The sequence below is a fragment of the Fusarium mangiferae genome, assembly GCF_900044065.1.
Source record: "Fusarium mangiferae strain MRC7560 genome assembly, contig: FMAN_scaffold016, whole genome shotgun sequence".
NCBI lineage: Eukaryota > Fungi > Ascomycota > Sordariomycetes > Hypocreales > Nectriaceae > Fusarium > Fusarium mangiferae.
In genome coordinates, this window is record NW_024573936.1 from 1,080,250 (window position 1) to 1,106,993 (window position 26,744).

The 26,744-nt window shown below is 37.1% G+C and overlaps 3 protein-coding genes across 3 annotated transcripts; 1 reads left to right on the top strand and 2 right to left on the bottom strand.

Annotated features, from left to right (window-relative positions):
* Positions 1–16,510: 16,510 nt before the first annotated feature.
* FMAN_10525 (uncharacterized protein) lies at positions 16,511–19,744 on the top strand (the record flags this gene model as incomplete). Its single annotated transcript, XM_041824007.1, has 3 exons — positions 16,511–16,935; positions 16,983–17,433; positions 17,483–19,744. 3 exons carry the CDS (start codon positions 16,511–16,513, stop codon positions 19,742–19,744), a joined length of 3,138 nt encoding a protein of 1,045 aa, XP_041689531.1.
* A 607-nt stretch (positions 19,745–20,351) lies between these two features.
* FMAN_10524 (uncharacterized protein) lies at positions 20,352–24,388 on the bottom strand (the record flags this gene model as incomplete). Its single annotated transcript, XM_041824008.1, has 2 exons — positions 20,352–24,332; positions 24,383–24,388. The coding sequence occupies 2 exons, from the start codon at positions 24,386–24,388 to the stop codon at positions 20,352–20,354; spliced, it is 3,987 nt and encodes a 1,328-aa protein (XP_041689532.1).
* An 848-nt stretch (positions 24,389–25,236) lies between these two features.
* Positions 25,237–26,632, bottom strand: FMAN_10523 (putative DNA replication regulator SLD2; the record flags this gene model as incomplete). The annotated part of the gene is made up of 2 exons (XM_041824009.1): positions 25,237–26,441; positions 26,491–26,632. The coding sequence occupies 2 exons, from the start codon at positions 26,630–26,632 to the stop codon at positions 25,237–25,239; spliced, it is 1,347 nt and encodes a 448-aa protein (XP_041689533.1).
* Between the last annotated feature and the right edge of the window lie 112 nt (positions 26,633–26,744).

A 26,744-nucleotide genomic window follows, 5' to 3' on the forward strand; every position in this document is an offset into this window, starting at 1 on the left:
TCCTAGGCTTGCTTACATATTAGTCGAGTACCTTGATCGCTGGGGTGCCAAAAATAAGCGGTCCAAAGATCTGTCAAGTCTGGTAAAAATCTACCCAAGTATTTTTAGTCACTTAGAACAGAGGTCTCAAGTTTCTTGTATCCCCTTGCTCAGGTTCCAAGCCGCCTCCGAGCGCCGGCCCCAGGGGAAATTCTGGTACAAGTGGGACCTGTTCCGTTTGCCCAGCCACCAAGTCAATGGATGAATTCTCGGCTTGTTTTCTTAGCTGCTACGCCAAGCCTGGCTGTATGTAAGCCATCCCGATGAGCAACACGGAACTTCCTAGAGACACTTCCTCCTCTGATCTAGCGGCTGTTATGATAAATTAGATGACCAATCCTGGCTGCTGTGTCTAAGTCAAGACTACTGTACGGAGTACTAGTCGGGGGCAAAGAGAAGAGAATCGAACTTGTTTGCCAGGATTGCTTCTAGAGCGAGCCTAGACGACGGACGGGGTCAACAAAAAAGTCTGGAAGGGAATCCCGATGCTGAGGCACTTATGGGGACGGATCCGATGGGATACTCCACTCATCGCGTGCGTGCGTTGGAATCGAAGCAATGGGGCAAGCAACAACAAGACAAGGGGTCCTCTTCTTTCGGAGGAAATGGTCGGACGTAACGGTACTTGAACGTTGCACTTCTCTCACGTCCTCGTCATGTTGGTCCAACAGAGCACGCACGGGCACGGCTCTCTACTCGGAGCGACTCAGCAAACAATGAAACCAACTTGTCGTAACACTCAGCTCACCCTGCGTTTAACAAATGTCAAAGGGTATATTATACAAGCCAAGAAACACACGGTAACATCGCAATCTTCAACAACGAAACACAGAGCCAAGAGAACCTATCAAACAACGGCCTCTAGCCCGAATAGGGTCTGGGCGGCAGTTGGCCATGGTCATTATGACAGCAGCTTTCACTGCGACGACACGAGGGGGCTGTTCGCACAGACACAGTTCGATTCTGCTTATTTGCTGGGTAACAAGGTAGTCTGTGCAACGTGAAGGAGAGAAAAGAGAAGGAAAGTTGACCCGTTCACGCGGGGAACTCTAAAAGTTCTCTTGTCTTGGAGTGGCATTGATTGCGAGCTATGGTAGCTGATGCCCTGGATATAATCTCCACCCTTCGAGAGAAGGAGATGAGACAAAGTTGTCGCTTCGGCGTGTGATGGAATAAGCAAAGTCTGACTATCACCTACATACAGCATCTCCTCGGTATGTTCTGGAGGCTCTCCCTGCTGTCGCGTGCCCGTCAACTCTATCCGTACATACATGTGCAGGCATACCTCGTCTTGCACATGTCGAAGCTGTCTCGTCTTCCTTCTCGCTTCCAAAGCAGTGGATTACAATACCTTGCCTTGCCTTGCTAACCATCCGCTGCTGTACCGAGAGCGGATACGATACGATGTGCGATGGTACCTCGTCTTTTTAGCCTAAGGAAACCTGGTTAGGCTTAGGTTACCTTTGGGCCGCCATCGTTCTTGTCTCCTCTTCTCTTCTGGTCCTTTTTTTTCCTCCCGCGCGAGATGGAGCCGGCCACAAAAGGACTCAGAACGGAGACCCCAGGAGCAATGACCAAGGGGGGGCAGGGGGGAATGACTTGTGACAGTTGTTCCAGAAGCCTTCGACGAAGAAAACAAACCCCTGTTTCGGTGGGTCGCTCACATTCACATTACTTGTACGGAGTACGGAGTAGTACACACACACACTATACAGCGAGATCCGTGAGAGACTGGGAGTGAGGCTGTCTCTGATATTTCCTTCTTTTGTGTCCTTTTTTGCTTTTGCTGAAACACTTTTGATTCATGATTCGTGATAACAGAGTCAGAAACCTGAGCTTCCTGAGCTTCCTTTCGTTTCTTTTCATTTATTTTATTTTATTTTCATTTCTTTCCTCATCAATGATAAGCCGGCAAATACAGCCTTGGCGATCCCTTGATATGGGTTCACAAAAGGTCCTCGTTCAATTCACTCACCTGGAACAGGACCCAAGTATCATTTGTCAAAGGACATTGCGGACGTCAAGATGAGCCCACGACGTGGTCGACCCCTGGAAATCGTGGTCAAGGCACCGAAACGAGTAGGTCCCACGATCTCTATCCCTGCACCCACGCGCCGAGAGAGTGATTTTGACAGGCGACAACCGCGGCAATGCAAAGCAAGCAAGCAAGTAATTGTGTTTTGAGTTCCGCTTCTTCCACGTGTGTTCTCATACATAGCATTGCTTATAATCTTAGTCTAGATCGTATACCAAGCAATAAGAGCTGAGAATTAAGGATCTGACTAGCTGTGAGTCCGTTGCTCTTGGCAATGAGTCCGAATGTCAACATGGCGCTGTAGATCAATGCTTGGGATCTCCAATACATGACATATGCACTGTACATGCCGCAAACACACTGCAGCATCACCTGCAGCACATGACCTGCAAAAATTATGGGATTATTCGGCCGAGGCCTATTGTATGAATGTACTGTAGGCACTGTAACATCTTTGCTCGACCAACCAACAAGCATGCTGCCGATACGCGTTGCATCGTTCAACCCCTTGTCAGTATATCTGCAACGTTGATACGGAGTAAAGATCAACGACGAATCAGACTCTGCGATCAATGACTGTCAATTAATCAACTTCTAATTCGTCTACTATATGTATGCGTATGTACAGTATCCGTACGCAATCATCACCAATGTGAGCCTGCCTATTGACAAACGTCATGTCAGCATAAGATGACTCGGCTCGGCGCGTTCCCTCCTCTCCCTCTGAAGATCATGATTTCTCAACACCCCTCGACGCCCGCTGTCCGTAATCTTTAGGAACGTGGAACGCCGTTGCAGTGAGATAAACGGGCACTGGGCTGCATCTGCCTGCATATGCAGCTTCTAAAGCATCCATCGGTTAACGACTTCTAAGGTCTAGTTTACGACGATCACTCGCCCTGGGCTCCACGTCTTCTTTTCTCTTTACTCCGTCCATTTTCTTTTCTCCTTCTTGTTTTTGATAAGCCATGATAATCTTTCATACGTCTCCAGAAGCCTGGGGGTCAAAAAGAAGAAAGAAGAAAAAAAGAAACAGCTGAGTCCTGAGTCTCGGGAATCCCGGCCAAGGGAGACCGAGAAGTGCTTGTGGCCATGGACTTGGACTCGGAAAAAGCAATTCACGGTCATCTTCACGCCCCCACCTCGGGCATGTACCAGCTTCCTCCAGGATCTTTGTCTGCGTGAATCTTTGTCTGGGTCCTAGATCGGTCCCGAGGCGAAGTCTGGTCGGTGATGCAGACGCATAATGCCGTTGCTATCCCTTCAGCTGATCCCCCCAGCCATTGATACAAGTGGAACTACGCTGACTCTTGAGTCGTACTCGTCTATCGGCTTGGTGGATCGGCTTCAATCCTGTTCTTGCAAAGGGGGCTTTCTTCTTGTCTCGCTCTCGAGGGCTTGTTTCAGCGTTTGCTTCTTCGCGTTGTCGCCTCTTCCCTCCCGGCGATCATTTGGTTCCGCTGGGCCGGATTTTGACGGATTTGCCGTACGTCAAGACACATTTCTGGTATGATCTCCTTGCCAAGCGATGACAGGTCGTGTGTGTGTAGGTCTCAGACAATGGCATAGCTCGATATGATGATGGAGCTGCAGGCACGAGATAATGGCATTGCATTTGTGGTTCACTTTTTGATGCCAGATACCCCAATGGGGCGAAGGGATAGCTTCATTCAGTTTGGATCTGACTTTCAGCCTCGATCAGGTTCCATTGAGGCTTGATGGCGATCTCACAGGGGCAATATGGGGTCGCGTGATGGCCGTTGAGTCCTGGAGTCTGGCGTTACACAAGTGACGATCTCAACTGGGTGAGTCTCTACAGTTGGCGTAGAGACGAGGTGCGACACATAGCAACAGTTTATCGAGTTCATACTCCTCTCCCTGTTCGTTCAGCCGCATCTCGATAAGCCAAGAGTGAGTGAGACCTGATTAGAATGCGATGTCTTTTCTGACGTCGTCGACGATCTACCGACAGCTAAGCTTGATGTGTCTGCAAGTTATCATTTATGAGGAGTCATATTAAGAAGCAGTGAACGCCCTCGATAGTTCATGGCTGAATCAATAACTTGCAGGTGACTGGCTTCCTGGATGCCCTGGATCAAACATCATGCAGTTGTCATGAACTTCAAGGACAGTCGTCAGGGCTGAAATCATGTTGGGCCCAAAGACAGTCCGGAGCTGTTCCGTGTCTTATCAGCCATTGCCTTGCCCGTTTCCTAGCAGGAAGGGATATCCTTTGCTTGTATTCAGTCTGTCTTACTCGTCCTCCAAGTCGAGAATTTCCGTATGTAGGAGCAAAAGCGGGAACTCTGGGAGAGAACCGTCCGAGTCAGCCCTGTCTCGACTACTACAGAATGAGTTCGATGTGACGATCAATAGTGGATGTGAGTCTTTAGTCCAGAGCCGGTGCTTGATTGCGCATTGCTAGCTGAAGGTCGCTCAAAGCCTCAACCCCGATTCAAGCCGGGCGAAGCTCCCGGGCTCATGTCAAGTTTGTCTGGATGAAAACGATGAACTGTTCCGATATCGGTGATGGTGGCATTATTGTCAAAGAGAATGTTTCAAGCCATGCATGATATTCAGGCTGGTTTCGTTTGAATTGTAGGGTAAGTTCAGCAACATTTACCTCGCAAAGCAACAATATCCATAGAACACGCATTCAAGACTTTACTTGTGAGTAGATTAGAGGGTTTTTGGAACGCTTGTCATTCCGAAGTCACTCTTTCAAGAGCCATGTATGTAGCTAGTGTTGATATCAAATTGCCCTTTGTTGTCAATGAAAATAAAACCCCAAACCTAAATATCTAATAGCATGACTGACTATCACAAAAATACCCTGCAGATCAAAGCTCTCCGCAGTCCAAACCCGGCAGTTAAAGCCAACATTTAACCAATACCGTGGGTTACGTGAGCATAATAAAACAACAAATAACTAATAGATATTTACAAATCTTCAAATAAAGTCAAAGATCGTTCGCATTTCGAGTCCAAGCTAACCTAAAACCACGTGCAAGTCTATAATTTACACAATTGGAGGCTGATGCGTGGCAAGGCAATTGTCTAGGTTAGCTCAGTTTATCTGGGCTGACAGATGTACTGTACCGCCTCACTCTTGTTAGCCAAGCCAACAAGGCATCAAGCTGTTCGAGGTGTAGATGTTAGTTATCAGTTGTTGACGATTCGGAATGGTTACACTAGGGCTTTGGGTCAAATACATACACGCACAAAACAAGCGCACGGTTTCTCGAATCTTGTATAACTCACTCATCATCTCTGTCCTCACCTCATCACTCAACATGTCCTACCTCAAACGTCCTTCACGCTCAGTAGCACTCAACCCCCGTCCAAGATTCCCTTTGAGGCCCCGCCACTGACTATGGCAGGGCGAACCGTCTCCACCAAATCGCCAAACCCTGGCGTGGACAGTGGACTCTTAGCAGCGTGGAGACGCTGTGTTTGGCTGGTTTTCGGCCTCCGGTGGACTTATCTACCGCCCTGTTCAGGGAGTAAAAAGACTTGAGACCTTCAGAAGAGGATGCTAAAATAAAATCCGACAAGGGCCATTTAAGCTAAGGCTAGAGCTATCTGAATATTTTTATTACTTAAGATAGATTTATTTTATTTTATTTTATTTATTTATTTAATTAGCTATTTTAATATTCCATAGGATAGATTTAAGCCACTTAGTTAAAATAATATATTAACTTTTTCCCTCTTTTAAATAGAATAAATTCTATTTTTCTTATAGTTAATATTAACTTTTAATAATTAAGCTATTAAATATATAGTTTTATTAATAATATAATTAACTTAATTTTTATAAATATATAATTAAATATTCTCTTTAATATAATTATAGTAAAAAATTAAATAGCCTTTTATTTTCTTAAATTTACCTAAATATTATAGATTTAGGCTTTACTTAAGCCTCTATAAGATTATATAACTTAAAGGTCTAGTCTAGATTTAAGCTAAAACCTAATAGTATATAAAGAGATTTCCTTAAAGAATCTTTTTTCTTTCTTTAAGTTTAATAATATTTATATTAATATCTTTTTAATTATAGCTAAAAAGTTAATTTATAATAATTATTAAACTTTTTATAACTTAAAATATTTATAACTCTTTAGTTATTACTTACTATAAAGTAATTAAAATATAAAATATAAAAATAAATAATAAATACTTTATAGATTTTAATTAAGGCCTAATATAATAGCCTTTTTAATAATTAATAGCCTAAAATATAATTACTATCTTTAATAATATATAAGTTTAATAAAAGTAAATTTATATAAACTTTTAAAATAACTTTAATACCTTTTAGAGCTATATTAAGACTATAATTTAAAGGTAAATTTTTAATACTGTTAATATAATATAGCCTTTAACCTTTTAGATTACCTTTATATTAATACCTTAATTAACTATTTCTTAAGTAATAACTAGAAGTAAATTAAAATTACTATAATATTAATATCTATTAGTTATTTTTAAATTTAATAGCATTAAGGCAATATGGCTATTTTAAAAGCTTATAATAAAATATATATTAAAATTATAAGTAGTTAAAAATAATAATAATAAGAATTAATAAATATATATCTTTATAAATCTAAAAGGTAATATATTATAAAATATTAAGTTATTTTTTAAGTTTAAATTATATTTAAATTTTAATTTAATTAATTTCTTTAATTACTTAAAAAATACCTATAAAAATTAATATTAATAAGAAATTATATAAATTAAGCTTAAATAAATTTATTAATATAAAATTAAATTATTTATAAAGTTTTTTATTTACTTTAACTAAAAGCTAATTACTATAAAAGGCCTAAATTAAAATAATAATATTAAATTAATATATCTTTTTTTTTTCCTTATTATTAGCCTAATAAGACTATTAAGCTTTTAACTTTCTATCTAAAGGCTTAAATAATAAGGCCCTTATAATAGGCCTATATCTTAAAGGTTAAAATTATATAAAGTTTATTTGCCTTAATGGTATAATTACTGCCTTAATTAAGTAGTATTAATACTGCCCCTTAATAGCTATATTAGCTTTCTTTCTTTATCTTACTTAAAAGATCTTAAATTAACCTTTTTAATATATTAAGCTAAATTTATTATACTTAAGTATATTCCTTAATCTATTAGTTATAGTTATTAATATTAATTATAGCTATTATTATAATGCCTATTATATATAATAGCCTACAGGCTAATTAGGCCTATTATATAATTAACTATAACCTTATTAATATAATTAAATTAATATTAATAGAAGCTATAGGCTATAAATACTATAAGCTTTATATAATAACTATAGCTATTAAAAAGAACTTTTTATTAAAGAATTAATTTAATTTAATTAAAATAGCTATTTTTAATTATATCTTAATTAATATAATTAATCTTATAAATTTAAATATTCTAGGTTATATAATATCTTTAAATTAGCTAGCTAAAGAGCTATTATAACTAAAGGACCTAAAAGAAGCTATAAAGTAAGGTAAGACCTTAATAACTAATTAGGCTACCTTTTTAGCTGCCTTTTTAGGTAATTTAACTAGCTATAAAGAGTGGCTATAAAATATAATTATTAAGGCTAAATATATACTTAGCTTTTTCCTGCTTATATAAGGGTTAAGGATAAATATAGGGTAATAGCAAGGTTTTACTTAAATATATTAGACTTAAGATAGATAGAGAGGTTAAGTAAAGCCTACTAAAGGAGGTAGGGTGCCTTATAAACTAAAGGTTTAAAGAAATTAAGTTAACTTTTATATAAGTTAGTTAGTAAAAGTTAAATTAACTTAAAATTAATAATAACTCTATTAATTAAATATATATACCTAGGCATATAACTAATTAACCTTATATTTAAAAATAAAAAAAGTAATAATAATAAAAAAGTAGTAATTTAAATTAAAGTTAATATATCTTTAATATATATTAAATAAAGGTATATAAAATTATAGTATTAATTAAGATATTTCTTAAGATAATTATAAAAAGGCAATAAAGATATATTATAGTATTACTATAAATATTAAGTCTTAATAGTTAAAGAAAAAGTTCTATAAAACTAACTTAAAGCCTATATTTATCTTTTTATTACTATAAAAAGATAGTAATAATAGTTTAAAGATAATTAATATTAATATAGCTTTTATAAAAAGGTTTATAGCTAAATAAAAGGTAAGGCTAATATAGACTTAAAATTAAATATATTAAAGGGCTTTATAGATCTCTATAAAGACCTTTAATAAATAAAAATAAAAAAGATAATACTTTTATTATAAAAGCTAGAATTACTAAACTTAAAACTGCTATTTAAATTAACTTTAATATCTTTAGTAAGAAAACTACTATATTTATAAATTAATTATAGATAATAAGGATATAAAGATTAAAAATAATAACTAAAGGTTAAAAAACTAGCTGCCTTTATAATAAATTTTATATAAAAGCTAAAAGTAAAATATAAAAGATCTATATAAAGTTATATAAAAAAAAAAGAGAAAAATTAATAATAAATTAATAGAATTATAAATAGGCTATTTTTATTAATTTTAATTTTATTTAACTTATTAAAATTTCTTAATATATAAATTAATATAAATTATAATTACTATAAAGTAATAAATAAAAAAACTACTTATTAATTAAGTCTAAAAATAATTATATTATTAAAATAATAAGAAATTAAAACTATAATAAAGATATTAAAAAAAGAATATATTTTTAAAGAATTTATTATATTTATTATATAGATAGCCTAAAAGGTTATTAATATAAATAGCTAAAAAAATTAAATATTTTTTTATATTATCTTTAATTTAATTAAAGATATAATTTTAAGCCTATTTTAATTAATATATAGAGATATATATATTTATATTAATTAATAAGAATTAATAATTAATATAGTAAAAAGGCTTATTATAAAATATAACTAAAGGTAGTAAGATATAAAGGCAGTTATAGTTATAATTAGCCTAATATTTATTAATACTTTATAATATTAATTAAAGTAAGGTAAAGAATTAAAACTATTAGTAATTATAAGCCTTTAAGAAATTATTTATATTTTAAAGGTTTAAGCTCTATAAATAAAGTGCCTTAACTTTAGGCTAAAAGAGGATTAAATATATTTACTATTAAAGTTAAATAAGTTTTATAATCTCTTTAACTTTATAAAGGCTAATTTATTACCTTTTTACTAAAAAAAGGTAAATTATTATATTAAACCATATAAAAACCTTAATAGCTTAAACCTTAAGCTTTTATAAAGATTACTATATAATATATTAAAAGATTACTTACTAAAAGTATAATAATAGGTTATAAAGTTAATAAATAAAAGATAGATTTAAGCTAATTCCTTTTTAATTATAGTATTTATCTTTTTAATTAAAAAGTTAAAAAGAGAATAATACTTTTATATAGATTATAAAGCATTAAATAAAGTTATTTAATAAAATTATTACTTACTTTTATTAATTAAGGAAATACTATAATCTTTAATAAAAGCTAAATAGCTTATTAGTTAAATATTTAAATAATATTTTATAAGCTTTAAATAGCTAAAAAGAAAAAATACTTTATAGCTTTTTAAATATACTTTAGGCTATTTAAATAACTTATTATATTATTTAAGTTAATAAGTATTTTAACTACTTTTTAATATTATATTAATAAAGTATTAAAAATATCCTTAAGTAATTATATAATAATATACTTTAATAATATCTTAATTTACTTATTAAGCTAATAATAAAATTACTTATAAAAGATTAAAAAGATATTATAAAAGCTATAGGCTATAGGCCTTAATTTTAACTTAAAGAAATATAAATTTATAATAAATAAAGTTAAATACTTAAGGTATATTATAAAGGTAAAAGTAAAGGTCTATTTTAATTTTAAAAAGATTAAAGCTATCTATTTATAAAAACCCTCTATATAACTATAAAGGATTTAAAGCTTTTTAAGGTTTATTAATTTCTATTATAACTTTATTTAAAGATTTATTACTTTAATTATATCTTTTAATTACCTTATAAAAAAAGGTTTTCTTTTAATAAAAACTAAAATAAATAATAGCTTTTAAATAGCTAAAAAAGTGCTTTATAATAAAATTAATATTAATATAATAAAGACTAAAAAGGAAAATAGTAATAAAAGCTAATAGCTTTAAAAAGGCATTAAAGGATTACCTTTTATAAAAAAATAAAAAAAGTATTTTATATTTAATAGCTTATTATTTAGCCTCTTTAACTTTAGTTTAATAAAATTATATAATTTATAATAAGAAGTTTTTAATAATAATAAGCTGCCTTAAGGTATAATTAACTAAACTTTAAGGAGTCTAAAAGCTATTTATAATTTTAATTAACTATAAAAATTTAAAATACTTTATAATAATAAAGGAGATCTTAAAATATTAAGTTAAATAAATAAACTTACTTTTTTATTATAATTATATACTTTACTATAGGCTAGAAAGAGAAGCTTTATAATTAAATGCCTTATTATAATAAGATTAAAACTATTAAAAGAAGGTAAAATAAGTAAATTAAATTATATAGCTTATTAAGATATTACCTATAGTAATTATATATAATTATAGGCCTAGCCTAAAAGAGAATAAAAAATAGATAGATATATAAAATAAATTTAATTTAAAGGAAAATAGAAAATAAATAAATATATAAAATAGGCTTAATTTAAAGGAAAATAGAGAATAAATAGATATATAAAATAGGTTTAATTTAAAAGAAGATTAAACCTTATTAATAGGCAATAAAGTCTTTTAAAATATTATACTTTAAAAGCTATAGAATTAAAGTATAGTAAGCTTTTTAACCTATAGCTATAGGCTTTAAGCTATAATTAAAAAAGATTAAAGGTTTCTTAAAGAAATTAAAATTAAAAAATAGGTTTAAGACTGCAGTATTAATAATTAAAGAATACTATTATATAAAAGGAAAATATAACTTTTTACTTAAAAATTACTAATAATTATAGTAATTTAATAAGTATATAATTTATTTCTATTAAACTATTTAAAGAAAAATAGTATATTTTAGGCCTTATATAAAGACTATTATTAAAATAAAATATTTTAAGATATATAAAAATTCTATAAAAACTGCCACTATAGTAATATATATAAAAGCAGGTAATAATACTAAAGCCTATTATAATAGCTATTTATATTAAATAGATATTAATTAATATTATTAATTAACTTTATAATAGAATTACCTATATAAGCTAAAGGTAACCTTACCTTCTTTATAGGTATTATAAATAGACTTTTAAAATTTAATTAACTTAAGGTAATAGTATTTATTTTAATTAAAGTATATATACTGCACTTTAAGGACTATTAATAGAGGTTTTATAGATTTCTTAAAGATATAATATTTAATTAAAATTTAAATTAATTAAGTAAGTTTTAAAAAATACTTTATAGCTTAATAAGAATAAGGTAATAACCTTTTATAGTATATTACCTCTAAATAAATAAAAATATTAAATATATAAATTAAAAAATATAGTTAATTTTATAACTTTTAATAGCCTTTTATTAATTTAATTAAACTTTATATTTTACTATAATATAAATATCTTTAAATAATAAAGTATTATTAATAATAAAGTTTAATTTAAATTACTTACTTTATAGCTATAAGCTAGAAATTATTAAGTAACTTATTAACTTCTTAAAAAGTAAGACCTTTAATAAAGGAAAAGTAATGCAGTTTATAGCCTAATTAAAAGATAGGCTTAAGGTAATTTAAATAGTTTATATATTTATATAATAGTAATACTAAAAAGTATATAATAGAGATTAATAATTAGTAAAATGCTTTTAAGTTAAAAATATAATATAACTAAATCTCTAAAACTTTAAAATAAATTAATTATATAAAAAACTTAATTAAATAACAGTTAAATATAAAGTAAAGGCTATATTATTACCTCTAACTATTAGATTTAATATCTCTTAAAGGATATATAATATTTTCTATATAGACCTTATTAAATAGGCAGTAATAGACTTATTACTATTTTAAATATTATAGAAATTAAAACTTAAATTAACTTTAATGCTATAAGAAAAAAGTAAAAAATTAATAAAGTAATATAAAGTAAAAAAGATATTAATAGCTAGAAATATAAAAGAAATAAGTAAAAATAAAAATATATTTATTAAATAAAAAAGWTAAATAACTTTTATTTAAAAATTATTAAAAAATATAAAAAATATTATAGTATTAATAAAATATAAAAAGAAATAAAATAATATAATAGTTTATAATAGCCTATAAAAGATATAATAATAATAATAAAAAAGATTATATATTTTAAAAACCTTAATTAAATTTAAATTAAATTTAGCTTTTATTTACTTAAAATATATAGAAATTAAAGATATAATACTATTAAATACTATTTTTATTATTATCTCTTTTTTTATTACCTTTTTTATTACTTTTATTAAAGTTATTACTTTTATTTAAAGAGAAAGAGCTTTTAATAAGCTTTAAAAAGTATCTTAAAAATAAAAAGGTTAAAGAAAAAAAAATAAAAAAATAAAAAGTAAAGGCTTATTTTTATATCTCTTTAAAGTGCTTTTTAAACTATTAATACATTAATAGTAAGAAGAAATAATAAAGGTAAGTAAATAGCTAATAGCCTATTTAAAAGCATTAAAGGCCTATATAAAATTAATATTTTAAGTAATAATAGCCTTATAATTAATATAAAAGTCTTTTTATATTTTAATAAAAGTAAAGGCTAATATTTATATCTTAATAGTAATTAAATTAAAATTAGCTTAATACCTAGCAGTATTAAGAAAATAAAAGGCAAAAGGCTATTATTAAATATTAAGTATATTATAATATATAAATTAAAACTAAAAGTAAAAAAATAAAAGGGATTATTATATACATAGACAATATAGCTAAAAGTTTAGTAATTTTAATTAATATTTAAAAAGTTATAAAGTTATTATTATTAAGTAATAAAAGGACTTTAAAATTAAAGCTTAATAGCTTTTTTTTTCTTTTTAAAGTTAACTTAAATATTTATATATTTCTTAAAGGTTTTATACCTTTTAATAATATATTAATATTTTTTTATAAAAGCTATAATATTATAATAAAAATAATATAAATTTAGGCTAATAGTAAAGAGGTTATATAATTAATTATAATAAAACTTTACTTAAATATAGCATTTATATAAAGAAGTATTATTAAGAATATACTTTAAGAAATAGCTATAATTTATTAAGTAATTAAGGCATTTTTTATAAAGGAAAAAAAAAGTAATAAGTAAAGTAAAGTCTTTATCTTTACTATTATCCTTATAGAGAATTATTATTATTATTATTACTTTTAATAATAGTAATAATAAATATATTAAATAAAAAAATAAAGAAAAATAGAAATTATAAAAATAAAAAATTAAAAAAGTTATTAATAGAAATATAAAAATTAAATTATATTTAAGCTAAATAAAGACTAAATATATATAAATAAAAATATAAAAATAAATATAAAAAAAAAAGAATATAAATAATAAGAAAATAGGCTTATTAAAGAGAAAATTAATAAATAAAAAAGAAAAAAAGAGTATAAATAATATTAACTTATAAAACTTATAATATAGTAATTTAAAAAGAAAAAAAAAAGAAAGATTAAATTATATAAAGTAAGTTAAAATAAAAAAGGTATAATAAATATTAGCCTAAAAATATATATAAATTATAAAGGGCTTAAGTTAATAAATATAAAGGGCTTAAGTAAATAAAATAATAACTCTATATATATTTAATTTAAAACTCTAAAAACCTATAATTAAAGTTATAATAGGCTTTAGGCTAGAATTTAAATATTTTATAACTAGAAATTTATATAGTTTTAAATTAAACTTTTTATATTTAAGAATTAAATTAAATAGAACTTAAAATTAAAGCCTTTGTATATTATAGACTAGAATTAATAAGGCTTTAAATTAAAGCTTTTAATACTATAAAACTATTTTTAATATATAAATAAAAGGAAAGAGATAATCTTTTTATAAAAAGTAAAAAAGATAAATAAAGAGATATATATTATAAGCTTAGGCTTTACTTAAGCCTTTATAGGATTATATAACTTAAGGGTCTAATTTAAACTTAAGCTAAAACTTAATAGTATATAAAGAGATTTCCTTAAGGAATCTCTTTTCTTTCTTTAAGTTTAATAATATCTATATTAATATCCTTTTAATTATAGCTAAAAAGCCAGTTTATAATATTAAATATTAAAATATCAAAATAATATTAATTAAAAAAAAATTACCTTTTTATTAAAAAAAAGAATTATTATTTTTATTATATATATAAAAATATTTAATACTTTAATATAAAAAAGCTATTTATAGAAAATTATAAAAAGCTTTAATAAAATATAAATTAAAATCTCTTTTTAAGGCTTTAAAAATAAAATAATTATCTTTTTTATTTATTTATATACTTTAATAAGCTTAATTAAATTAAATTAATAATTTTTAATTATAGGCTTTTTTTAATAAATCTATCTTTTTAGGTATTTTAATTTATTAATTACTAAATAAAATAAATAAAGATTTTAACCTTATATATAAAATAAAAATAACTTTTTAGCTAAAAGGTTAACTTCTTAAAAAAGATAATTAATAATAATAAAGTATAGATATAAAGTATTTTATATAATATAAAGACTATTAAGATAAATATAATTCTATAAAGGAGAAAGAGGTTTAATAATATAGCCTAAAGGAAGCCCCTTAAAAGCTTATATTAATAATAGTGGTTATAAATGTAGATAAAATATAACTTAAAATACAATAAAAAACACTTTATGTCCCCTCAAAGAGGAACACTTAGGATAGAAGTCCTAAGTTTTCCTGCCTCTGCTAGCCCCCCACGGGATGCAGCTCGGCAGCGGCGGGTCTGTGCTGGCCCGTTGAGGGGGTTGATTGGTGCAAGAGTCGTGTTTGGATTCAGCCTTGTTGAGGTTGATAACACGACAATGCCTGGAAGACGGCGGTTGGAGCATCATCAATGGACGGGTTTAAGCGAAGTGTTTAATGTAGATCAATATGAGGAGTATTATGGGGGTTCGGTCTGCTGATGTTTGAGCGAGAGTGCGTGAAGACTATGTTTCAGAGAGTCAACAAGATTAGACCTTACAGGAGACGTGCATTTAAAGATCAGCGAATGTTGACAGCTACCTTATGCTTACCTGGTATGGACCCCGAAAAACAAGCCCAGAGCCACACAATCAAGGTCCCCTCCCCTGTTCAACATCAACCGCCGTCAATGGCAAGTCATCTCTTGCAAACAACATGTTACAGCCAATTGAAGTCTGTCCCCTAGGTTTATTATCCAATGTGTTGTTGTCTCGTGGCACTGCATGAGGCAGCCGCCGTCTTACAGGGGCCTAGGCGGGAGACATGGTGATATCTGGAGCTCCGTTAAATCGCCTAGGGAGCTGGGAGCCTAGCCTGGGTAAATAAAGTAGCTCCAGTTTGACTGTCCGGATGACTCTTTTTTTCTTGATGTGTCAAGCTCTGGTTGAAAGTAACACAGGATTGCATAGCTCCATTGTCTTTTCAAGATGTATACCATGAATATCATTGAGCTTGAGGTGACTGTAGCATTGTGAACTTCTGGAACCCGGTGGGTCCATAGAGTTATCTTGCGTACTGTACAGCTCAAGTCATCATCTTTTATTTAGTAGCTACTAAGGTATCGTATCATGAAATGTCTGGTACCTAGGTATGGATGCTTCTATTCGCTAGGTACCTATGTGCCCGCCAAGGTACTGTGCAGGCTGTAGGTACCTCAATGGCACACAAGGTCAGCCCCCGTCTTACTCCATGTCGTACTCACCTCACCTTGCACATCGATTCCATTGGCTGCCTGCAGTCTACATCAAACAACTAAGCAGGCAGCTACCGCCTCAGCCTTAATTTTGAACTTCTCTTCTTCCGTTCTCAAACATTTCCAGATTTTCTCCCCTCCTTCTTTTCTTATCTTTACGGCGTCTCCTCGATAGTTGCTTGATTGCCTCTCAAGTTCAGTGTATCTTCTAGGCCGCTTCTCCTCTCTCCCGTGCCTTTCGTAGGTCTTTATCAATATCATCTCCTCGCTCGCACGCGATCTCTCTCTCCGTCTCCCTCCCCACCCCCGCTCCGGCTGTCCCATCCGCACATCCGCAGAGCTACCTACCGCCCGGTCCCTGCGTGTTCACCACTTATCTTTGCTTGCTTGCTAGCTCGCTAGCTGTTGAGAAACCCATATTTGGGAGTTGTAGCTTTATCTTAGAGCAAACCAACCAGCTCCAGTGCAATCCAGTTCACCTCACTTCATTTCAGTGCAATGCAATGATGGAGCTTGAATCTACAGATATCAACTTTTCCGTCACATGGCTACTTGGTCTCAAGCCAAAATCCACGTATCCTTCATGGGCAAGAGACTTCCTGACCGATGAACCACATTTCCTTGTGAGCCGTCTTCTCGGCCTGCTTCCAACTCGCAAACCCCGCCGGCGCTTGAGAAGGCGGCGCAATCGTTCCAAGACTGTAGTTGTACCTGAGGAGCCTCTCAAGGAGGATGACCAAGATGCAGACGACCAAAACACGGACGGCTTCGGTCTAGGGAAATTATACGGTGATATTCCATACGAGACTGATGATGATTCCGAGTCTGAAGCTGAGGACGCACCTGTGGTGGAAGAGGAGCCACCTGTCTTGGCTGAGCCAGCGTTCCTGGAACTTTGCAAGATGATGGAAGATCTTCTGGATGAAATTGAGTAAGTCGCTCCTCGAATGCTTGGAAATGTCGACTAATTCGCCACAGAAAATCACAGCAAGATGATACCGACGACTCGGACAACGAATCGATTGACGGTCTAGAACCCGAAGCTTGCCAAGATGAATCCCCATCAAGAATCGAGTGGTTGCGACAAAAGAAGGTGGAAAAGGCAGAGAACAAGTACCTCGACCGAGTCATGTCTTTAACTGGCCTCGAAGAAGTCAAGGCTTTCTTCTTACAAGCAAAGGCGAAAGTCAAGGCCGCTCAGAGGCGGGAGACCGACCTGAAGAAAGAGAACTTTGATGTAGTCTTCACGGGAGGTGAGGGAACAGGCAAGACAATGCTGGCTCGCCTGTATGCCAAATACCTGATATCTCTTGGCGTGGTCAAGAAGTCTGGTGTTTTCACTGGAATCAACAGATTTTCGGCATACAACATGTCTAAAACATCGACTTTGGGCACCATACACAACACAAGCAATGCCTGTGGTGGCTGCGTAAGTGAATGCCCTATCACCAAGGCTAGGGATCGCTAATTTTCGTTAGATTGCCATCATTGACCACGCTCATTTAATGAACAGTGACGATTGTAATCTCTGGAGCCTCTACGTTCGCTCACAAGACCTGCCCGGAAAAATTGTTCTAATTGTAGCCGGTAATGGCGAATGGGGATTGTCAGACTTGATGGGTTACAGTGCTGAGGTGTCCAGTCACTTTCCTGTTCTGAAGTTGCCAAATTACACAGCAGAAGAGCTACAAATAATATTCCATGGCCTCATGCGAAAGTGGTTCAAGGGCAGAATGGAAGTTGAGGACGGCTACGATGGCCTGCATGTCAAGATTCTGATCCGCAGAATCGTTTCAGGGGCCAGTGACAAGACATTTGGTAACATCTGGCCAGTCAAAAAGGCATTTGTCGAAGCTTGCAGGCGTCAAGTTGGGCGCTTTATTCAAGCTCGTAAGACAGGGAACTACCCGGAAGACTTCAAAATGACCAAAGAAGACCTACTGGGTAACAAGCCTTCTCTTGGGCCCGAGAAGAGTCCTGCTTGGAAAGAGCTTCAACAACTCGTCGGGTTGGACGATGTTAAGGAGGCGATACTTGCGGTGGTCAACCAAGTCAATCAGAACTATATCCGAGAAATGCGCGGCGACGATCCCTTGCACGTTTCACCAAACCGAGTCTTCTTGGGACCTCCAGGTACCGGCAAAACCACAGTTGCAAAGCTCTATGGTAGGATTCTAGCAGATTTCGGGCTCTTGTCCAAGGGCGATGTCGTCACCAAGACTCCAGCTGATCTTCTCGATCGCTACATCGGAGGATCTGAGAACAACACGCAAGAGGCTCTCCGGGAAGCAAAGGGCAATGTTCTGATCATAGATGATGCCCACATGCTTGACCCGGGCACCAATGGAAGTGCTGGTAGTTCCAAGAATGGTGATTTCAGAGGTGGCATCATCGACACGATTGTTGCAGAGGTAACTGGAACTGCTGGAGAGGATCGATGTGTTATCCTCTGCGGCTACCCTGACCAAATGAAAGAGTTGTATGCAAATGCCAACCCCGGTCTGGCCCGAAGATTCCCGCTGAATAATGCGTTTGTCTTCGACAACTTCAGTGAGGATACCTTGGGTAAGGTGCTAGACCTCAAGTTGGCAAAGGAGAAGCTGGTTGCTACCGACAAGGCCCGCGAGGTCGCTATGGAGGTACTGAAGCGAGCTTCTGTCCGGCCAAACTTTGGCAATGGCGGTGAGGTGGACAATCTTTTATTCAAGGCCATCTCAGCACGTTTCCGTCGCACTGCCAAAGAGCAGAGATTACATAATGAGGATCTTGATCAACTTCCTCTAGAACCTCAGGACTTTGATGCCAACTACGATCGACTATCACAAGCTGCGACAAACACGCGGGCATTGTTCGACGAGTTTGTAGGCTTCGAGGAAATCATCTCCAAGTTCGAATCGTACCAGTACATGGTGCAAGGTATGCGACTGCGCAATGTCGACCCTCGGCCCTATGTGCCCTTCACCTATGTCTTCAAGGGTCCTCCCGGAACTGGCAAGACATCGACTGCGAGAAAACTCGGCCAGATATTCTATGACATGGGTCTGATTGCCGCACCAGACGTCGTTGATGTCTCGGCATCACAGCTTGTCGGTGAATATTGTGGCCAAACTGGCCCCAAGACACGCCGATTGCTCGAATCGGCACTCGGCAAGGTTCTCTTCATAGATGAGGCTTACAGACTCAATGGCGCTCGTGGATCGTTTGCCGAAGAAGCAGTCAGCGAGCTTGTTGATGCTGTGACAAAGCCTCAGTTCGCACGCAAGCTTATCATTGTGTTGGCAGGCTACGAGGAGGATATGGACCGTCTTCTTCGTAGTAATCAGGGTATCAAGAGTCGGTTCGCAACCGAGTTCACTTTCCGTACCCTTCGATCGGAGCAGTGTATTGAGCAATTACGACAAGTTGTTGGAAAGGTGGGCATTACTATCCAAGCAACACCAGAGATGGATACTACCACTCGCACATCTTTGTTCTCACTGCTCCAACGTTTGAGCAACGACAAAGGCTGGGCCAGTGGCCGCAGCATCGAGACCCTTGGTGAGCGACTGATTGGACATATCTTCAAGGAATGTGCCATCAAGGGTTATACTGGCAAGGACCTTATTGTTTCAGGGCGTGAGTTGGTGACCATATTGGGACAGGCATCTGGTGTCCCTTACGCCAGCATTAGAATGCGAGGTGGTCAGATCCCTATGGGCGCTAAGGTGATGACCCTTAAGGATCTGGAGACATCGGAGTAGAAGAGTAGACGGACGGGACGCGATACTGCAAGAGGTTTTGAAATAGCGATATGTTTTCTTCAGCGTGTTACATCGAATCTGGCTATTTTTGGTACGAGAAGGGTGCATCCAAGAGCAAGGCGATATCAGCATTAGGTTGAATCGGAGTTTTGGAGCAGCATGTTTTCTCTCAACAGTTTATCCACGTTAGCAACTAGTGAGCTATCGCAACGACAGTAATGACTTTTGAATCACTCTTCATTTGCTTCGATTTATTCGTATACCATCTGTCACTGACTCTCTCGCTTCCGGGTGGTTGCTAATCATTAATCCAGTGTAGAGATATGAGGGAGGGCTTCTCCTTAATCTCTATTCAGGCGTTAGTGAATGGGATTCACGATGGGCAAGAATGCAGAGATGATGGATTAGGTCCGTTATGTTGTTATCAATTCTGTCCATCTTATCGTCTTATTGACGCCCACAAAGCTAGCTGTGACAGGTATCTGGTCTATATGAAAGACTCCCCGTTTTGTGATGCCCACACACCTTTAAATTCGAAGTACAGATTCGTATGACCAGACATACTTCTATACATATTCTTCTGAGCTCGACATTAGTCTATACAAAACTATTCACCTGCGCTACTGTGCCGCAACCTATTTGATTTGGAACGGCTGGATGCTACAGACGTGGTTTTGCTAGGGCTGTTGTACTCGTCTGTCCGGAGAAATTTCGATCCGTGGATCTCGACAGCGATGCGGCTACGCTTAGTAGACGTTTGAGGAGGAGCAGGAGGAGTCGAGCTCGGTGTAGACGAAACTTGATTGACTCGAGATCCGCTTCTGGGCTTTGAAGATTGTGGGGTGTTTTCGATAGAGGCTGACTCGGACTCAAGTCTCCTGATATTGATGATAGGGTAAACCTCGATACCTATACGAGCTGGTACCGCAGAAGGAACTGCAGCAGTGGAGTAGTGATGCTCGTCTGCGAGGCTCTGAATCCATGCCTCGCAGAATACAGCACCCAAGCTCACCGCGACCTCACGAGCAACACTGTTGCCAACGATTTTGTACTGGTCACTTGGGATACCCAACAGGACTTCTTCGTCCCTAAACCCCTGTGCTCGTCGCGCCTCCATGATGGACAAGACGCGAGGCTCGTGCCAGTGTAACGTGCGGCCGTTCTTCGCATCGTCCGGACTTTGGGTCTTGACGACTGTGACAAAGAGATGGTCCGGTCGTTGTCGGCCATATGCGTTCGAGCTCGGGTTTCCTCGTCCCAACCCCTTATCGGTGCGCTCAGGAAATGCTAGGCGCTCGCTTGGCGTCATTACACCTGAACCAGCCTTTTTCAGCTTGCGACCATACCAGGCCTGTGCGAAGTTCATACCCCAAGGCTGAGTTGGGATGAGGTGAATCCTACTTCGCATTAGAGGCGTGATGCCTACAGACACCCGATGGTCGGGGTACGGTACGCATATATCTGGCTTTGAATCATGAATAGGGGGCAGGTCGGCAGTGGAAGCCTTCGCAGACACAAAGTCAAATGGTGTGGCAGCCGGCATAGCGCGCTCAGCCATAGGTTCCCCAGTAGGGAGAATACCTAGACTAAGCCTGGAGGTATCTTGCGGGTGACCATGGGTTTGATATGGTGCGTGAGGCAAGCGGTGGCCTGGTGCAGCAAAAGCCAGGAACACACGAGAACGACGCTGAGGGGCACCGCAGGCAGAAGCATCGAGAAAGAAAAAGTGTGCTTGATAACCCAAGCCTACAATGGCACAAATGAGTTGACTGAACACGTCTTGATCTCGATTAGCTTTCTTTTGCACGATTCCCGGAACGTTCTCAAGTAGACCATATCGTGGACGGTATAGGTCAACGCACGACGCAAAGGCTGCTACCAACGACTGGTTCTTCCGCTGAGCGGCAGTTGTTTTATCGTTGGTCAGCCGAGAGAAGCCTGGACAAGGGCTACCGCCTGAGATAAAATCCACATCTCCAATCGGTGGGACATTGTCTGAAAACTCACCCTCGATAGCAAGACGTTGGAGATCGTCTATAGACCCTAGGAATGGAGATACTTCAGAGGGCCCAGCAGTGTTTGCCATGTAAGTATGAATAGCCTTGGCGTCAAAATCGGTCGCCCATCGCATCTCGATAGCACCTCCATCTTCTAATCCACGACCAAAGTTACCACCACCGCAAAAGAGGTCCAGACCTCGCAGCCGTGTAATAGACTGCGATGGGTCGTAGCCCTGCTGTATAGACGAGGGAGGTTCGGATAGCGCGACGTATAACTTCGTTCCAGTCTCATTGTCGGAAACTTGTTCGTGTGTGAAATAGAAAAACCCTCCCACACCGTCACGGTCATATGGCGTTGGTATTGCTTGCCCGTCTTTAAAATGACGCACGAAACACGGCTCGAGAATGCGCGATCTTTTTACCTCGACAAGCGGCTCGACATAGCTGTACACCAACTCATTGGGTCGAGCTTTGGATGCCGGATCAACCTGGTGTCTTCTTAACAACTTCCGAAACCTGTATATACCGTTGCCTTCCTCCTCATAGAAGGTAAGAAACTCGCAAGGCTCGGACCGACCGCTAGTCCTGTTGATCATGATGAGTCGCGTTTCGCCAGTTTGTAACCCCAGCGCCTGAGGAGAGCTCTCGCGTAGATGAATGCAACGAAAATGGACTTTCTCAAGGGTGACCCAATTTCGCTCTTGGCATATATATGTCTGGCGACAAAAGAATTCGGCTTCAGTCGCCGAAGTCCCCCCAAACTCGACTTGGTGAACCCCTGACACTTCGTCCTCGGAGATCTTTGCTCTGGTATCACAAGAGCAATGGTCGGACAAAAACAACTCGTTGTTCCAAGGGTACTTCATCAGACCGCATAGGGTGTCCACGGGTCGATAGTACCAAATCACGTCGAACGTTCTCTGGCCACGCTTGTTGACACGCACGCGCTGTACCAAGGCGAACCATCGATCGACGTCATCAAACCCATGCGCAACGTCACGTCGCCATTGTGTGCCAGATCCCTCGGCATCTCTTTGGGTCGAGATTGTGTCACCTGCTCGAATCCCTCGAATTTGCTTAATTCCAGCCGTTGTTATGGTCTTACCACTATCATGAACTGGCGCTGGTAATTCCAGATGGCGTTGCTTTATCAGTGCATTTTGCAAAGACTGAGTAGTCTCACTCAGAGGAATGGCCTTGAGACGGTCGCCGAATGGCTGGTGACTGAAACAGTCGTAAATGTATTGGGTAACGACAGTATCTGTGTCTTCGCTGGGCCCAATCTTTGGGCACGGTTTGTATCGCGTAAACTCCCAAACCTCGGCCCAGATAACATGCTTGTATGTTTTTCTATGCCCAAGAACACCGATCGCTTCCTTGTGTAAAAATGCAATATTGGCCACAATCGCCGTCCTGAAATCATCGTTTACGTGCTGCCCCTTCCACGAGATGAAATCCGGTGCATGGCGATGCCTTTTCGCCAGCCAAATGCTGAAGTTTGATCTAAAATGGAAGACCGTAACTTGGTCGTCTTCCTGCCCTTTGAACTTGAGGTAATCCACGAAATGCTTTGCGAGATCTGCAACCCACAAGAACGGGTCAAAGAAACGACGATATTCCTTGGCAGGGCTATTCAACCGGTAGTATATCTCGCGTTCAGTGTTTAACACTGACCGTACCCAGATTTTGTCTTTGACGGTGTGCTTTGATAATGTACCGTAGTTCTCGATCGGCAATGCGCTGATTTCCACGCGGTGAACGTAGAAAGCAGTATTACCGACACTCAGCTTTCCGTCGAAGAAGACAGTATTGAAGCCATGTTTTGTGTGGAGGTGGTGGAGAGAGCACATCTCCTGGCCGTATCTTTGACGATCGGAGTAGACTGAAAAATCGTCAAGTTGGAACTCAACGAAGTCGTCATAGTCAATACCCTGACCGGCCTCTTCAGCTTCCTCGAGCAGTCGAGCAACAGCCTCATGTTCCTTAAGGACTGGAACACCCGGTTCGAATGGTTCGTAATACGACCTTGGTACCAGGAGCAGACTCTCCGGGAACTCAACGCTCATATTCGCGCTGACAGGGACGTCCAGCGTCTCTTCCAATGCAACGTCTTCCTGTTCTACTATTTCAGCCGAAGCACCTGCACCTGCATCACCAAGTTCTAAATCAAGATCTACAGCTTCAATGACGCATGACGCTGGAAGCTCAGGCATTTCCGGGTACGTGTCTGCGAGGAGGGGTTCGGGGCTTGGGACGTAGTCTGGAGGGCTCTGGGCGGGAGAGCTAGGGGACAAGTCGCCTTGCTGCAGGAGATCCATGCGCTCTTCCTCTTCCTCCTCCTCCGCTTCATCCATCTCACCAAACTTGGTCCACATTTTAGGTGCATCATGACTGGTAGTGGTGGTGGCCGCATGAGGCTCCCTCGCAGCAAAGGCGTCTTCAAACACACCGTCGAAGTCGCCATTGTGATCTGTGAGCCAATTGATGTCCGGGTTCTCGAAATTCTCTAGCGTAGGGTCGATAACATTATCTTCTTTCTGAAACTCATCTAGCGTTAAATCGACAACATCATCGTCAAGATCGATATGCTAGTCAGCGTCAGCAGCCGAGCCATTCTAGTTTTGAGATACAATCTTACAGGCATTTTGAGGTGTAAGGCGTATACCACTGCATGCTCAAAAGCAATGGAAATAATGGATCTTTGTATGCGAAAAACTCGATGGAAAGACAACACCAAGCAGTCTACACCTCCCGTATCATCTTTTGATGAGTACAACCGGTCTGACAATGCCAAGAGAATCCCATGTAGACAGGCCAGGCTTTGTATACAGGAACAAATGAGACAGCAAAATAAAGAAAATCAAGACGCGAATAGGGATCGTTGGAAAGCCTCAATTTCAACGCTGCCAGAAAAGTGAGTGTGATCATAAAGACGCGAAAGGCTCGAAGCGTTCGTCGCATGCAAAGGGAGGGTTAATTTAGGTAGAGAGGAGCATGTATCTGTATGTTTTATGAAGGGAGAGAGCAGAAGAAGCCGAAGTGTGATGATTGTGTGTCTGTATTGTGATCGAGTTTCTTTGTTTGGTCTTCAAGGCCACTCAGTGAATCAATGTCAATCCAATTCTAGTTAAAAGACTTGAGGTGGCTCCTGTCGGCAGCTGTGAGTGAGATTGCACTAAACCTGAACGGTCCGCAGCCCCACGTCTGCAACCTCCATTCTGGCAAGAACTCCATCTCTTCCTTATAAAGAGAGAAATGTACCTAGAACTGAGCAATTTCAGCATGTGATACGGGATTTAAAAAGTAGATGATCAAAATGAATCTCAGAGACTCTCAATTATTTTCTAGCTTGAACGCTCATTTACGCTGAACTGGACATCTAGCAATTGACTTCTCTTTGTCTCTTGGTATAGTCTACTGTGTATGCCTCGAATCAGAACGCCGTGCAATGCATCTCATAATAACCCTCTTGGCCATGACCAAATCGATTCATCATCTTCGTCGTCGGAATCTACTGTTAAATCCAGGACCACCCTTTGCTCCGTGGTTCCTAAGCTTCAGCCGTTGGAAGTTTGCGTGAGCCAGCTCATTGACCTTTCGCGCGGCCTTCCTCACAGTGCCCTCCTTCTTCTGTGTGGGCTTCTTCTCCTTTACTTCCTCGAAATCAGATCCAGCATCTTCACCACCAGCTTGCGTTTCATCGTTCTCAATATCGCTCTGAGGATTCTCTCCCATGTTCTCCGGCCGCTTGGTTCGAGTTGGACGCATCTTGACCATTCTTGTAGTTCGCTTCTGACCCTTCTTCTTATACACTCTAGTCGGGTTACCATCTTCCTCCACTGGGCTGTCGTACAAGGCTTCATCATCGAAACCACCAAGTGGTAATTGCCGTGTCTGAGTGTCCTCAACCAGAATATCATCCTTTGGTTTCGACGGGAATAAGGTCTTGGGTCTAGATTCGCCCATTCCTTCTTCTTCAGCGTCGCGCAATGCGTTCAAGTCGTCATCCAAGTTCTCCTCTTCCACCTTTCGAAGACTCGCCACAATTTCACTGAGACCTCGTGTGAAAGGCTTGCGCGGTAGCCGCAGGGGTGCTGGGGCATCAAAATCACCATTCTCGTCAAGAACCGGTAGAGTATTGCGTTTCAAGAACGCGGGTGTGTCGAATTGGAGTTTCGAGACCGAAAAGGGCGTAACGGCGTCCTTGTTTCCATCCTTGTTCTTCAACGGGGTCATGAAGTGGTTCAGTCTTTGTCGTTTACTGGATGACATAGGGGTTCGGCCAAGCCTGTCGTTCTCCTCGTCATCCATGGCAGCTGATCGCTTGCTCGGAGTTGCATCGACCTTTCGTGTGGACCCTGGTTTGGTCGCAGAATCTTGTTTCGACGGTGTTCCTAGCTCCTTCTCTACCAATAAGTCAAAGAGGCCAAGCACGCGACCATCTCTTTGTGGTGTTGGACCCACTGAGGTCACCGACGCGGGACTGAACAGCTTTCGCGATATGGCTGGTGTGTTCATGAGTTCCTCATCATGGTCTTGTGTACGGTTCTTGGAGGGAGTCTGGGTGTTTTTGGTACGTTTGGTGGGTGTTTGTGCTGGTAGACTATCGGATTTCCGCTTCCTTGGTTCCTTCGAGGGAGGTGGGATTTTGCCCGAGAGTATATCTCGGACCTTGTTGTATTGTTTATATTTCAAAGCTGTGCAATGGTTAGCAGATTGGTTATTTTTTTTGCTCTAAAGACCTACCGATGTCTTCGTTGGCCTTGATGTCTCCTCTTCCTGGCTTCGTGCCCTCGTGTGTCTTTGCCCATTCTGTCTCCCAGGTCTTCAAGTCGATGCGCAGTTGCTGTGATTGACTTTCATAAGCTGCTCTCAAGTTTTCGTCCATAGCTATAGCCATGAAATATTTTGTTCGTATGTGAGTTTATGTGAAAATCGAAATTTGGAAGAAACATGCAAGCAACAATGGTCATGAGGGAAAGTGGAATTGAGTGTCGCGA